Source organism: Triticum aestivum, chromosome 5B (genome assembly GCF_018294505.1).
Source record: "Triticum aestivum cultivar Chinese Spring chromosome 5B, IWGSC CS RefSeq v2.1, whole genome shotgun sequence".
Classification (NCBI taxonomy): Eukaryota; Viridiplantae; Streptophyta; class Magnoliopsida; order Poales; family Poaceae; genus Triticum; species Triticum aestivum.
The window spans coordinates 16,402,208-16,418,843 of record NC_057807.1 but is presented as its reverse complement, the minus strand read 5'-3'; the positions used below and the strand labels follow the sequence as shown (position 1 = coordinate 16,418,843).

General features: G+C 45.1%; 1 protein-coding gene across 1 annotated transcript; it reads left to right on the top strand.

Moving 5' to 3' along the window:
* The first annotated feature begins 6,733 nt into the window (after nt 1-6,733).
* Nucleotides 6,734-7,174, top strand: LOC123114556 (putative ripening-related protein 7). Its single transcript, XM_044536065.1, has one exon. It carries the CDS (start codon nt 6,734-6,736, stop codon nt 7,172-7,174), a length of 441 nt encoding a protein of 146 aa, XP_044392000.1.
* The last annotated feature ends 9,462 nt before the right edge of the window (nt 7,175-16,636 follow it).

The following is a 16,636-nucleotide window of genomic DNA, read 5'->3' as shown; positions in this document are numbered from 1 at the left end:
TTGGGGGAGCAACTTGCGTTTAGGGTAGCTTTTGGAGGGGCGTTCGAGCTCATGCTCTTCGGCCGCAAGGACTTCAGTCCATCTGTCGGCTAGCATATCTTGATCAGCTCTAAGCTGCTGCTGCTTTTTCTTAAGGCTGTTTGCCGTGGCCATAAGCCTGCGTTTAAAACGCTCTTTTTCTTAAGGCTGTTTGTCGGCTAGCATATCTTGATCAGCTCTAAGCTGCTGCTAGCATATCTTGGCTGTTTCTTGGAGGGGTCATCCTCCGCCGTTCCTTCGCCATTCCCATCCTTTGGGATATCCACCATGTATATGTCATATGATGAGGTGGCTTTCCAGTGCCCAGTAGGCGCTGGTTCTTGGTCGTCTCCGGCATCGTCGTCCATACCGTCGATGTCTTCGGAGTCGAAGTCTAGCACGTGGTTAGATCGTCGACAGTGGCTACCAAGTGGGTGGTGGGTGGGCTTTGAATTTCTTCGTCGTCCGCATCCCAACCGTCCTGACCGCAGTCCGGCCAGGGCTCTCCTGATAACGAGAGATACTTTAGCGAACTCAAGATGTCGCCGAAAGGTGAGTGTTGAAAGATGTCCGCAGCGGTGAACTCCATGATTGGCGCCCAATCAGATTCAATTGGAGGGGGCGCGGGAGGTTTGGAGTCCGGCGAGGAGTCCGGCACCTCGGAGTCACGAGCTTCATGAGGGACAAGGTCAGTGTTCGGCTCCATCGCCGTAGAGGTTGCAGCCCCCGAGGCGGTGTCTAGCCACCCGTCCTTGATCTGCGCAGCCGGCTCCGAATTGAGGATCGGAGCGGACTCGTGTGCGGCCTCCAGGGCACTGTCCGGCTGCAGAGCTAAATCATGCCCATCGTGACAGTGCGGCGCGCTCGGCTGTGGCTCGAATCCATCGAAGATCAAGTCCCCGCGGATGTCAGCCATGAAGTTCAAACTTCCAAATCTGACCTGACGGCCAGGGGCGTAGCTTGCGATCTGCTCCAGATGGCCAAGCGAATTGGCCCGCAGTGCAAAGCCGCCGAGTACGAAGATCTGTCCGGGGAGAAAAGTCTCACCCTGGACTGCGTCGTTGTTGATGATCGAAGAAGCCATCGAACCTATCGGCGACGACACAGAGAAACTCTCAATGAAAGCACCAATGTCGGTGTCAAAATCGGCGGATCTCGGGTAGGGGGTCCCGAACTGTGCGTCTAGGCGGATGGTAACAGGAACAAGGGACACAATGTTTTACCCAGGTTCGGGCCCTCTTGATGGAGGTAAAACCCTACGTCCTGCTTGATTGATATTGATGATGTGGGTATTACAAGAGTAGATCTACCATGAGATCAAGGAGGCTAAACCCTAGAAGCTAGCCTATGGTATGATTGTTGTTCGTCCTATGGACTAAAGCCATCCGGTTTATATAGACACCGGAGAGGGCTAGGGTTACACAGAGTCGGTTACAATGGTAGGAGATCTACATATCCGTATTGCCAAGCTTACCTTCCACGCCAAGGAAAGTCCCATCCGGACACGGGACGAAGTCTTCAATCTTGTATCTTCATAGTCTTGGAGTCCGGCCGATGATGATAGTTCGGCTATCCGAACACCCCCTAGTCCAGGACTCCCTCACTGGTGATGAGTACTTTTTCCATAATTTCATTTGTGATTCAGATGATTTTTCATCCGATGATGAGGAGACTGTGGCAACAGCTTTGGTCGTCCATGACCACATTAGTAGGCATCGACCGATGTTCAGGGGCTCGATCTCGGGGCATACTCTGGCGTTGAATCGCAAACGAGAGAGCTGCCATTCCCTACTCTGGCAGGACTACTTCGAGGCCCCTAACCCGCTCTTCAAACACCACCTATTCCAGCACCGTTTCTATATGGGTAGACATGTGTTCAAGCATATACGGGATGGGGTGGTGGCGTAAGACAACTATTTCGAGTGCAGGGAGGGTGCCCTCAGAAAGATTTGCTTCTCCTCTTATAAAAAATGCACTACAGCTATTCGAACGCTTGGATACGGAGTTCCCGGTGATCTCATTGATGAGTATGTTTGAATGAGCGAGTCCATGTACCTAGACTCCATGTACAAGTTCTACAAGGCTGTGGTAGCAGTGTTTGTAACGAAGTACTTAAGAGAGCCAATTGATGTAAGATACAACGGTTGTTGGCGATCAATGCCAGTAGGGGCTTTCCGGGGATGCTTGGTAGCATGGATTGTATGCACAGGGAGTGGAAGAACTGCCCTTCTACTTGGCAGGACAGTATAAGGGCCATGTCAAAGTTTGCACTATCATACTTGAGGCCTTGGCTTCACAAGATCTCTTGATTTGGCACTCTTTCTTCGGCATAAATGTGCTTCAGCGCTCTTCGGTGTTTGGAATACTTGCAGAGGCCACCACTGCAACAACATAGCTGATGGTATCTATCCTCAGTGGACTACTCTTGTGAAGACAATTCCCAACCCTGTAGGAGAGAAGATGAAGAGATTAGAACAAGCACAAAAGAGTGCTAGGAAGGATGTGGAGCATGCCTTCGGTGTTCTTCAATATCGATGGGGCATCGCTCAGTGTCGTACTAGAACTTGGACACACCAAGAAGTTGTGGGAGGTGATGCTTGAGTGTGTGATCATGCACAACATGATCGTAGATGATGTGCATCCGGATGAAATCTATGATCAAGGGTTTCAGTTTCAGGATGACAATGTTGTGCCTGAGCATGGAGGAGCGGAAACATTTGCACAGTTCACCAAATTTTATCATCAAATGTGTGATTGGAAAACTCACATTCTTTCATCTGCAAGATGATTTGGTTGAGCATAGGTGGGCTCACGTTGGCAACCAATAGATGTATCGACTATTTTTTCTTTCAAATGTATTTGAGCCAATTTTATTTTTATTTGGCTTGTAAACTATGAGATATTTATTTGGTTGTGAAACTATGAGATATTTGTATTTTTGTTTGAATTATGTTAACTTCGGCCAAATTTTATTGATATGTTGTAAAAAGAGCTAAAAAGGCCACAAACCTCCCGCAAGGACGAAAATGCATCCGCATACAGAAGGTGGCGGACAAGCGGACCTAAATGGACAAAAAGTGAAAAAACACGCATCCATTTCGGTCGGCGCAGTGGAGTTGCTCTATGTCTCTCCATTTTAGCTGTAATTGGCATTTTCTCACTACATTTGGCCTATAGAAAGATGAGATAACCATTGTACATCTAGTTGACGAGATTCATTAATAAAGAGCGAACTACTCCTCTATTCCTCTATGCCAATTTAGTTTGTGTAATTTTGTGTTTTGGTGAGATCGATTACTTCCTTTAGATGTTTGCTTCACAACCCTTGGACCAGGCTCACCCGCAAAGGTTGCCAGACATTTCATGGTCTCGCAGATAAGTTAGTGGTCCAGTAGTACATTGATGTGGGCACAGACAGTTAAATTTTACAATAGACGGCATGTGATTTCCTGTGGGCTATTATTTTCCGGAATTGGGCTGTTAGCAGGAGCGCACCTGCCAAAATATTTTCTGTTGTTTCTCAAAACATATGCTCCCATCTGTCTGATGAATTCCTTACTAATGCTCTACGCTTAGACGTTTCCTGTCCCTCCGAATCATGCAAAACTAGTGGTGTCTAAATGCTCCGAATCAATCTCTTGATCGAATGGATAAAAGCTCGCGGCACATACATCAAGAACGAAAAGATGAGAAGAAATGGGTCACGCTGATTCTGAGGAACTAAAATAGTGATACGGTTATTCTGAAAATGGTTATTATTTGAGTAAATAAAATCAAACAACCCTTCTATACGTACACAACAATTACACCCACAAACCGATAGAAGTAGAATGTTCAAGACATTAAGATCATGATGCGATATGGTTTTGAAATGTCATTTTAGGCATGATTTTTTTACAGTAGTGTATGTATGGTACTTAGTAAACCATGGTATCATTTAAAATAGGTACGAAGACATTATGTGTGTGTGTGCGCGCACGGGCATGTGGTGCGTGTGTGTATGTGTGTGTGTGGGCGCGCGCTGGGTAACATCTCTTTCATCCTCAGTCTACCACCACCAACAGGTGATCGTTATGGACAATTTCAAGTCAATTGTTCCTTGTGTCACGTATAACATCATTCATACATTCAAAAACATATTCTTCACCCTCTTGATGCCTTGCCTCTTATTCTAATCATGGGGAAACAACAACTTATGCCTCCCCACCGCATCATGCTGCTAGAATGCCCGTCAATATGATGGAGTCTCCTCTAATGGATGGGAAGTAATTTGTCCGTGAGTTCAAAGAAGCTATCAATGGAATGAACAAAAATGACATATGGTCGCCGCTCTACTATATTGGGCAGCCATAAGCGCACCACTAAAGGATCCCTCGTCTGGCCTCGAGTGAAACTCTGATAATGGGCATCAACATACTCATCAGTGGAAGTACACGACTAGTGGGAAGATGACCATAAGTATGTGGAAACCAATCGACATAGGGCTAATCTACAATAGTGATTCATTTGTGATTCCTGGTGCCTTCTTTTCCTAGATCCACAAATTTATATTCATAGCATGCAGAGACACAACCAATAATGGACGGATTGGAATTGGATAATTCTAAAACAAAGAAATAAAATGACAAATAAGCTAGTTGTCCGTCGTTTTCTTAGAGAATTGATGCTTTTTATAAGAGAACTGTGTGGTAGGCAATGACATGAGCTGAATGGTCCTCCAGTAGATCAGTAGGCGAGAATCCCTTTATTATGTGATTGGTCCTAAGGTTGGTTGCAAACCATGAGAGCCTTAAACTGATGCATTTAATTGCCTTTTATTTTTGAAAAGGAAAAAATTGCATAGATCATTTCTTTGCTTCAAAATGACGCACCTAGACAACAGGCAATGATTAATACAAACTTCAAAAAGAACAAAGCCCAACCAATCATCTTTTTTTGCGGGAAAAACGTCCGACCCATTCATCTAACATCATGGCTGTAAACAACCACGAGATGTAAAGAAAATTACATCCATGTCTGTTGACCACCTAGCGACGACTATATGCACTGGAGCGACCGTCATCGCCCCTCCCTCTTCGGAGCCGGGCAAACCTTATTGTAGTAGCTTGTCGGGAAGTCGTCGTGCTAAGGCCTCAAAGGACTAGCGCACCAGAACAACAACAGCCGCTAATGAAGAGAAGCGTAGATCAAAAGGATCCAACTTGTAGAGACATGAATATATATAGACAAACGAAGACATGATCCATCGAAGAAAAGAACCATATTCCTTCTTCGTTGTTTTTGCCTCTTTTTCTCGAGAAGGATACAAACCCTAAACAGACAAAAAAGAAACACTTATAAACGAAGCATGAGCCTCCCGCCGGCAAGGTCCATGATCCACTATGCCTCCATGGTCCAAAGGCCATAAGAGATGAGACATATCAGCGGCGGCGCCAACTGGAGGCGGGGAAACCCTAAACTCCTTTGGTCTTTCCTTTCTTTTCTTTCTATGAGGGCTGAAGAAGGAGAGAGGGAGGCGGTCGGGTTTTCTTTCTTTGTCCCGTCCGCCCTCTCTCGTTCTCAGCCCTCATAGAAAGAAAAGTGAGCCAGTCAAAACAAATGTTATCTAGTAAATTATCATGTGGTGATCGCATGACGATGCTCGAAGCACAAAATTGTCATTTTGGGGTCACGTGAAGGATTCCATTCGCATGAGGCAGCCCTGCGGAAGATCATCGTGTCGCCGGAGGGCTAGTGGCAAGAAACCCTATCCCCTGCTCGTGCTCGTCCAATGGGGGAAAGGAGGAAATGGTTATGTTTGATGCGTGAGCTACAGGGAGTAGGATCGAATCGGTATGTGAGTGGCAAGATGGGTAATTTCGCTTAGAAGTTGGTCTCGCAACCATGGAAGTTGGTGTTACCAAGCTGTGGAAAAGCTGTGGAAAATGCACTAAGATGAATCTCCAGCTTTTCAAAATCTACTCTGAGCAGGCGACCTTTGGTCTCGATTATGCTTTTGCAATGCAGAAGTTAGCTTAGAAGCCAAACCAAACGGACCCACTAACATGCCCGTCTGTTTGTAGTTACGAATGCCACCCACTAACATGAACTAAAGCACATATCACCACATGATGATCTTATTCAGAAGAAACAAGAGCAAAAGATACTGAATTTCCATATAAAACTAAAGGAAAGCCTAACTGTAACATGAGCATGAGCTTCCATCAACAAACTATTTTGCAAGTCACATAGCTGAACATTAGATCGTATACGCTAATTTTTAGTGAAGTGACCTAGTCATTGTTTTTCAAATTTTGATTGAAACACACACTTCGAATGAATATATGCAACCATGCACAAGCTTTTGTATCACCACAATTTTTATAGTCAGACTAATGCGCCGGTTGCTAGAGCTGTATTATATATGAATTGTGGTGAGTACTATGTGAACATCTTACATTTGTTTACAGAGTGAGTATTCAAATCTGGGTTGTAAGAGCTGTATTGGATATAATTTCCGGTTGTAGAAGCTGGTGACATCGGGACAGCAGCGTTGCTTTGTCTGCAGGCCTAGACAGGATTCTTAGACGAGACACACGAGGGCGGCATGCACATCCGTAAGTACGTCCCTGCTTTGTCTCGAAGCTGCAGATCCGGCCTATATAAACTCCTCGAACCAGCAAAGCACACACAGACAGAGGGCAACCTAGCTGATAAACAGGAGCTGAATCCCGCCATGACAGGCACCGCCAAGGTCGCAGTGGTTTTTGCCATTGTTCTTGTTTTTCTGCAGGCGACGTGCTCCGTTTCTGGGCGGCCCACTGTTAGGGAAGGCAAGTTTGAACTTCGACAGAACGTCCCGGCGACGATGACGGTGAACGGCTTCCAGCAAGGAGAGACGGGCGGCGGGCCAGCGTCGTGCGACGGTCAGTTCCACAGCGATGATGAGTTCATAGTGTCGCTGTCGTCAGAGTGGTATGCCGGCGGGGCCAGGTGCGGCAAGTTGATCCGCATCGCCGACGACGCCAACCTTCACATAAGCGCCAGGGTCGTCGACGAGTGCGCCGGCTGCGACAACGAGGTCGGCGCGTCGATGCATATCTGGAAGAACTTCAATCTTGACCCCAGTGTCGGGCAGGTGGACATCAAATGGTCCGACGTGCCGGACGAAGCCTAACTCAAACGGAAACTTAAACATGCATGCATGCATCCATGGTGTCAGTCCATCAGTGGATCGAGTTATTTGCTTTCAAGTTTCAACTTTCACGTCTGTATTTGTAACTGGGGTATGCCTCAGTCCCGTAATGTCTCAGGGCCGTTACTATTTGCCCGGCCGTCTTCGGAGCAGAGCACGTTCTAGCTGAATAATAATGTAATAAACTACTCCCTCCGTGGAGCCCTGCATGGCTGCTTCTTTTTTTGGCATGTCAGGGTTATTGCCCTAGGCGTGGTGAATTGCTTTATTCATAGGGAAATGATTAGAATCATCTGGCCGATTCTACGCTCCGCGTCCGCTGCGTGGAGAGCCTGCCATATGTTGGATCTGTCCCACCCACCATAAATATGAAGATTTTGCAATATTGTTCATGTATCTTTTTTTTAGGGTATCATCCATGTGTCTAAAACATGTGGAATGTTGTAGTGGCAACTCGATGGTGCACACATATTTTTTTTTGCAACATAACGTCTATTGTGAAAAATGATCTGCAAGATAAGTTCTGTTGCAAAAAAAAAACTACAACACAATTTTTGCTACAAATATTTATTGGAACATGACCTCTGTTACAAAACTATTTGTTTGTAGACTCCAAGTAAATGTAAAATGCCAAATCAACCTCCTATCCATTATTTCCACTGAACACAAGCATTGAGGGACGCTAGAAGCGAATTTTTGTACTGTTCGTCCAAAGCATCGTCCAGGGTGCTTACTGCCATCTGCCCCTCTTTGTATTCTGTTGGCACCATCGATGCCACATCCAGAAATTCGCATCGATTTCTGTACCCACAAAGATAGTTTATCCATCTTTCTTAAGTGTGAGCAAATAGAGTTGCAAGATACCAATTGCATTCACCCAGCATACCTATCCCAATATAGATCTTGCAGATTCCTAGCGAAATGTCCATCAGACTCAACCTGAAAATGTTAGCACAATGATTTCAGTTAACACATTCCCAAAATTAGTTTATTTTGTGATGGCACATGCAGCAGTAAAATAGAAGATCACACACCTAGAGTATCATAATATCTGAATCAATTTACACATATTCCCTGCATCAGCCTCAGCGTAATCTACTGCTTCGAGGGTCAGCTAAAAATTCAAATGATGACATCACCTCTTCGTCCACCTTGGAGCATCGGGGTTCAGCCATCAATTGTTACGACTGAGTATCAACACTACTAGAATTCAAAGATGGTAACGGGCCCCGAAACCCGCATCCCCGTGGGTTTTTACCCTATTAGGGGACGGCGATAGGCGTCTTTTCATCCCGCGGGGCTGTTGCTGGGCACATTATACAACCTGACATGTTTCGTGGGTTTACACCCGTTTTGGTAGTCCCCCCGAAACCCTACAATACCCAACAAAATATGCTCCTACTTGTTGCTGAAATATGCTTATCTTTGTTCCTGAAATGGGGTACTGTATTGTGCTAAAAAAATGCTCCTTGTAGGTGCCGTTATTGTTACTTTTGCTCAAATTATGCTGCTGAAATAGGCTCCTTCTATCTGCTAAACCATGTACTACTGTATTGTACTGAAATTTGCTCAAGTTATGCTACTGAAATATGCTCCTTTTACTAATGAAATGCTATCCTTTGTTGCTACTATGTTTGCTTAAATATGTTGATTTCCTGTGGGTTTAGAAAACCCAACGGGTTTAGGGGACGGGCAGAAAACGAGCCCCGTGCATGATGACGGGGACGGGGACGGGTTTGCGATTTTCTCCTGGGGATGGGTTTGGACAGGCAAAACCCGATTGGTTTCGTCCCCGTTGCCATCTTGAACTGCAATCGCACCCTACACCGAGTGCCAGCTCCTATTGCTTGTCCCTTGGCAAGGTGGGACTAAAGTTTGCCGAGTGCCAGATCTGTACCGAGAGCCACTCTCGGCAAAGAAGTCATCGTGCCATCAGTCGGCACCGGATGTGCCACGTGGCCAGACTTTGCCGGCGGGAACTAATCGGCTCTCGGCAAATTGTGCCTTTGCTGAGTGTTCCCTTTTTGCTAAGGTCTACTCTCGGCAATATCCTGTGTTTGCCGAGTTGTGCCTTTTGCCGAGAGCTCCTCTCGGCGTCTATAACTTTGCCGAGTGTCTGTGATTTGGCTTACAGCGAAGAGCCTGGCACCCGGCGTATATGAATATTCCAGTAGTGCAAGAAATAAAGAAGAATTATACCAACTTGTAAGGAGCATGCACCAGGTATTTCTCAACTAGTTTATGATCCCTCCATGTTCCGAATTAAGCACATTCACTCAAAACATCCATACACATGCTTGAGGATCTTACTTCCTCTTCTTACCCAGGAGATTCCTAATTTGAGCCAGTCTTACATCATAAAATTCAACAACACCATTTACCTTGTCCCCATATCAAGATTCCACAAGAACGTTATATCACATTGAATAACCACATCATCCAATACAATCACCTTCGTTAGATCCATGACTACTTTTTTTCAGTCACAAGAAATGTGACTGAACAATGTCAAGTATTCCATCCTTCTATCATTGTCATTCTGTGCTACTGATAAAACATGAAACTTGGGAAAGACAGCTCTCGCTTACTTTATTTCGGTAGCTTCTCAAGAAGTATTTCTTCATAGTTTACCACAAGGAGAGTTGCCTTTCTATGAACTGTCATGGCAAGCCAACATTTTCTGCCATATAAATTTTCAATATCAGTTAAGATTTGAAAGATTGTTTCTACATGCTCATAAAAGAAGACCAACAAGAATATTAGAAATGCCATTATCAAGATATGAAAGCAAACTAATGACTGTAAATATCACTCACATACCTTAGAGCTGATATTTTTTTGACTTGATGAGGTATTACAAATAAACATAGTGTCTATGGCCTGGGGTATTAAACTTGACATATGCAAACTTTGTTCAGACCAGAACACAATTACATTTCTTGGTAGTTCATGATATGTGTGTCATGTCCCAAATTGTCTTAGTTGGTAGTTACTTGTACAAGCCATAATGCACTAGTCCCTCTACTCCAACTGTTATTGTTTGGAAGAATGTTTTTAACGAGTCACAGACTGGCCAAATATTGGTCATGCATATCTTCATAATAAAGGAAAGAGATAAGTATGTTATTATAAACTATTTTTTTATGGATATGCCTATTCCATGGACTATCTTAATACCTCACAGTTATGTTCATGCCTTGTTGTGCATGTGAGTATATACTGTCAAATTTTAACATTTCATGTCAATGTGATATGATAGAAACCTCATTAAGGTGATGCCACCATCGTAGGTTTGGATCAGGCACACTAAGGAAAGAAAAGCATGCTATCAGTATCACATCAAGTGCATGAAGATCCAAATGAACACTAATATTTCTACATTGTTGCAAGCGGAAGGAAGAAGAAGGGGAGGTTTTCTGAAAAATTGAAGCCAAGTTTCCGCATCCAGTGTTAAGAAGTAAAAAACAAATCACTTGTTGTTTTCTCCATGATCCCATTCCTACAACTCTTAGACCCTCTATTCTACCTCTTCCTTGCCTATTATCAAAGTCTTGCCATCTAAATTTATACATAGACTATTTGGTTCCCCTATTATTCAAGATAAATGTGCAAGCCACTAATGAAGGGGAAGGAGCACCCAAGAACAATAGGAATGGGAGGCATTGGAAAAACACAGAACTAGATCTCTGCTTTCCTTAGGAGAGGAAATCTAGAAAGCTCTTGTTTTCCTCAATGTTCCCATTCATACTACTCTTGGACCCTCTCATTCTTCCTCTTCCCGGCCTACCCTCCACAACTAACTCCAAAAACACGAGAATTTGAAAGAGCATCTTGAGCTGTTGCATGCTAGGACTAGGGTATGAGTAGATAGAGAGGTGCATAGTTATTGGTATATGTATTCATATCAGTTACGCACACACCCTACTGCGCGATGAAACATGGGACCCAACAGTAAGTCATAGTGAGGCGATGGAACCTCAGTGCTTTGTTCTCGATATATGTGGAACATGTGTTGTAATTATGGACCAGCACTTGTAGTTGTGGGTAGTTGATCTTCTTCAATTCCTCATATGTCAACATATACAAAAACCCAACAGTTAAGCGCAGCCATGATGTGATAATTTAGGAAAGGGAAAACGGAATGAGGCCACATTCATCATTCATGTAAGGGAAATGTAGATTGTCACATCTGAGGTGACTATCATTATCATAAGATTGACACCTGGGAGATGAATGCCCTTGTTGCAGTAACAGTGATGCTCAATCTTTCTTTGCCCACTAACCAATAAATTCTTCGAAAAGAAAAACTCTTCACTGTAATTAATGTCAAAGGAAAAAACTGAAAAACCAAGTAAAGGGTACTACTTGGAAGTATCATGTCCAAAGACAAACCCGTGTAGGAAAATAAATTTATTGTACTGCATAGTCCATGCTAAACTCTTTCATGTATGTTCAGCATGCTTGAAGCTAGGCATCTTCTGCTAACAAAATTTCCTTAGAGAGAACATAAGACCCAAATATGTCTTCCTGGTGCCACTTAATTTTCCTTTTTTGTTACATATATGTTTTTTTTATTTGCACACACCATGCGGTATTACTTTACGAAGCTCAAGGTTGTGTGACGGAAGTATTCACCATGCAAAGAGTTAAATGAAGTTAGATAATGTCAACCACATTTTGAATATCCTTTACAATAACGCATATCTTCTTTTTTAGAAAAGGAAGAGCTTTACTACACCGTAGACTATGCATCCAAAGAACACAAGTGTTTGTTATTTTACTTAATGGAATGTAAATATGCTCCATTAGTGAGATCTCAATAATTTAATTTTTGAATTATGAATCTATTTGCATCTAATGAAGGAAGGTGGACCAAATTTTCGACTTTTTCATGGGTATACTTGAAACTGTTATTGAACACTGTTAGCACAATTTTAAATAGGTTGTGCATGTATGTGTGTTGGCCGAAGAAAAAAAAAGTGAAGAGCATCTACGGACAATATGAAAGCTCGTTCTTAGATATGGTTTGAGTCTGTCTGAATTCAGAGTGTTGAAATTGTATTTTATTTATTTTGGTTCGGTGGTTGTAGTTTTTGAACTAATGAAGAAATGTGGATGCTACGTACTTACGACTGGTTTCATGGGTTAACTCAAAACCGGTATTGAACAACCTTATCACAGAGTTAAAGATGTTATGCATGTATATATATAAGCCAAAATTAAGAGAAGGAGCATTTAGGAACATTATGAGTGTGACATGCATTAGCAAAAACACAATTTTATATCTCAATCCCAAAATGTAGTCGAGGAGAGATAATTATAGTTGTCCTCATGTTTATTGATTATAAAATTTTGCTCCTTCTGGCACTCTACTGAGACCCCTCATGTCCATCCATGTGGGATTGTTTGTTTTCTTCTTTGATTTTGTACGGAGGATTTTTTTCACCAATTAAATTATATGAGCAAAAAGTAAGAGGAACTGAGGAAGGAGAGTCTAAGATCCATAGGAATGGGAGGCATCAGAAACATCAGACCATTTCTCCCATCCAATACTACCGAAAAAGGGTTTCCCCCGCTTTGTATTCCAAAGCACCAACACCGATACAGGATCGCTGGGGTGAACAGCACATCAAGCCCAAAAGAAAAAGAAGAAGAAACAAATGCCAACAACGGCAGCTAGACAAAGCGCGGATGACCTGCCACCGCTACGCCCTTCAGAGACACACCACCACGACCCGAGGCTCCGAACAGCCGCGTACCAAGCAGCACCTCCAAGAAGGAATACGACGCCGACGACGCTACTGCCCGGACAAGTCCTAGAGTTTCCCCTGGCACGCGGAGGGAGGTGGGGGATGGATATCACCAACACCCTCCAGGAAGGAATGGTGGCACCCGCAGGTGTCACCGCATCGGAGCCGAAGACCCGGCAAGGATTTCTCCCGCACTCCAACCCCACCGCCCAACGGACCGGAGCCGACCAGCCAGACCGCCGCCCACCACCATGCATCATCGCGGTTGCGCCGCCACCCACACCGCCTCACTGCGGACACCAACACGAGGCCAAGAGGACCAGAGAGAAGCGCCCCGCGGAGGGAGAAGCAACACCGAAGCCGAACGGGAGGGAACCACCTCCACCGCCGTCGTGCGGGAGGCCAGAACCTCCGGCACCATCGCGGTAGCCGTCCGGACGCGGCAGCAGGGCATGCCAGGCCGCCCCTGGCCCGGCCAGGCCCGAAACAGGCCCGCTAAGCCCCGCCGCCACGTTGCAGCAAGCCGGCGATGGCACCGCCAGCGCCCTGCCGCTCTTCGCCTCTCCCCCGCCTCCTGGAGGACGCGGCGCAGACGAACCCCACCGCCAGCCGGCCCGGGCCTAGATCTGGGCCGAGCGGGCGCCGCCAGGCCGCGCCGCCGCGCTACCCCGCCGCCAACGGTGACACCACCGCCCAGCAATCCGCCCGCGCAGCGCCAGGACCCCGCCGCCACGCCGGACCGCCGCCACGGAGGGACACCCCCCAGCCCGCTCCGTCCCGCGCCAGAGGAGGGCCGAGAGGGGAATAGCGAGGGGGCCGCCGCCACTAGCGTCGCCCGAGCCAGGCCCGGCGGCGGGGACGGAAGGAGGGAGGGGGGGGGCTGGAGAAGAGGGTCACGGCGCGGCCGGTCGCCCGCGGGGGCAACGCGGTCGCGAGAGCCGCGAGGTGGGTTTCGCCTCCCGTCTCCCCTCCAATACTAGAGGAGGCATTATCATTTCTTCAATCCTACACCTGTTAGACCCGCTTATTTCTCTTCCCTACTCTTGCTCCTTGCGTACGACTACAAGATTTTATGATTTGGAAGTATGGACTGTCGAACAATTTATAGAGATTTTGGTGTACCACATATCGACATCCATTGTCCTAATGTAATGTTGTGAACAATGAAGTACACGTGGGTTGGTGCATTGAGATCTGCACAAATGCAATAGGGTTATATATGGTATTTATTTAGAGACATTACAACTGCAGTTTTCCTGCCCTCTCACCCCGGAGCCGGATCCCCTGACGTACGGCCACCTGACGTTGGGCCACTGACGCGTGGGTTCGGGTCCACACGTCAACGAGTGCGCCATACGTCAGAGGAGCTGCGTCTCTCTCTCCCCACTAGCAATTTCGGTCATCGGTCCACCGTACTGATCATTTTTGGTCGTCGGATGCTCTTCCAATCCTGCATAGAGCGCTACACAATATAGTTCAGTACCGCCGTAACGATTTCGGCCAGCTGCTATTTAATTGGGCCTAATATATAGGCTCATGTTTAGACGTCCTTTTCCCTTCACTAGATTGGTACAGGGAAAAACAATGCCATCGTAACTAATTAATCGGGTGAATTGTTAAACAATGCTTGTAAATTTCAATCTATTATATCTTTGGAATCGAAAGTCCAATTTATATTTCGTTTGCATATTTGTGTTCATTATCTTGGAAATAAGACCAATTTAGAATACGTTTTGACACATCTTTAAAATTTTGCTAAGTTCCAACTGTTGATACTTAATAGAAATAAACAATAAAATAAATATGTTTCGCAACTGAAACTTTAAATCATGCAGGTCTCCAAAGTTTTAACAAAATTTTAAAATTTCAACAAGTTTTAAAATGAGTGAGTTTCTAAAAAGCATATGAAACTTGTTGAACCTTTATAAAACTTAATGTCACAACTATCAAGTTTAATATTTGGAACTTGGTAAAATTTCAAAAAGGTGTCTAAATGTATTCAAAATTGGTCTTATTCGAAAGTAGTCGTGGCAACGAACATGAAAATATGCAAATGGAAAACTTGGAATTTCGGTTTAAAAGATACAATGGTTCAAGTTTAAAGATAAAATTGAAAGCATGTGAGGTGCCAAAAGTTGGTACGCATGGACCCTAGTGCAGGGATTAAGGTTTAATGGCATAAACTAGTGGACCAATCGTGAAGCAAATGGGTGGTCGTATGCACGTGTGTCCCTGGACGTGAGTACCCCTGTGAGTTTCTCCCTGAAGCTCTTGTTGTTGGCATTGAGATCACCTGAGTCCAATGTTGACTGGTAGAGATCCTTGATCCACTTACTTAAGGAAGGGGATGCAAACATTAAAACGTTCATGTCATGTCGAGCGGCAGGCGTGCGAAGAAATTTATTCAGTCGGTCAAGGCCGATGAACTCACCGTCACTGACCAAGCATAAAAGCAATATGCATTTTCTAGGGTATATGAGAATCTTATTGGGGCCATTCATACTAGGGATCATACTCTCAATCTTTTGTTTATTTGCGTGATTCCGTTGGATCTGCATGAGTTGGAGAGCATCTTTACACTGGAGAAGGTTTGGGAGGTAATTAAAGAGCTGTCGCCGGATAGAGCTCTATGGTATGAACGGATTCATTAGAATTTTCTGTCTAAAGGCTTGGCAAATAATTAAGAAGGACATCACGGTGACCCTTCTTAATCTCTTTGTGGGAGATGGAAGAGGTTTTGCTTCGTTCAACAAAGCATTGACGTGCTTGATTCTCAAAAAGGCTTTTGGGGAGAGGTGGGCAATTATCAACCTATTAGTCTCACACATTGTCTACAAAGCTATTTGCGATTCTGAAGAATCACTTGTATCCGAGGATGGGGGAGATTATTTGTGCTAATCAGACAATAATCATTAATGGGAGTAATTTGCATGACAACTTCATACTTGTTTGTCATGTGGCAAGGAAGATTCACACAAGGGGAGAGGAGTACTTCTGAAGGTGTACATATCTTGAGCCTTTGACTTCTTGTCTTGGGCTTTCTTATTTGAAGTGTTACATTAGAAAGGATTTGGGGATGTTTGGTTGAAGTGGGTGAGAATTAATGTATCTTGGGCGAGCACCAAAGTCTTGGTCAATGGGGTGCCTGGGAGGAAGATTGCATATGTGTGTGGCCTTGCCTCAAGGGGATCCTATCTCGCTTATGGTGATTGCTATTGCAGCGGAGGTGCTCATGGTTCTAGTGGCTAGAGCATCAGGGGATGAAGCACTGAGTTCATTTCCGGGTGTTTTGGCAATGCAACGGTTATCTATATTACAAGTTTTAGAGTGGTTGGGCTTTTTTAGAACCGTTCATTGATGTCGATCTAACGGCAGACAAATACGAAGTACTGGGTAGTACTCCGATGAAAGTACGCGAAAGTACTAAAACGAGTGGGGCCGGTACTCGTAACAAGGTGGGGACGCGTTTTAATATAGGGGCAGCTTAGTCCTAGGAAAATTTGCACGCGTCGCCCCTCTCGTCGAATGCATAACCGCCGCCATGGTGCTACACCTTCCACAATTACTCAACGGCGGCCATCTCCTCCCTCTCCTCCAAGTCCACCGCAGTCATCTCCTCCTTCTTGCCGCTGCAACTTCGCTCCACTCAGGCAATCCCCCCCCCCACCCACCCCCACCCCCTCTTCCATCGAAG

Bases quoted from the DNA above. Each gene is read 5' to 3' on its own strand.
- LOC123114556 (XM_044536065.1), top strand. From the start codon at position 6,734: ATGACAGGCACCGCCAAGGTCGCAGTGGTTTTTGCCATTGTTCTTGTT.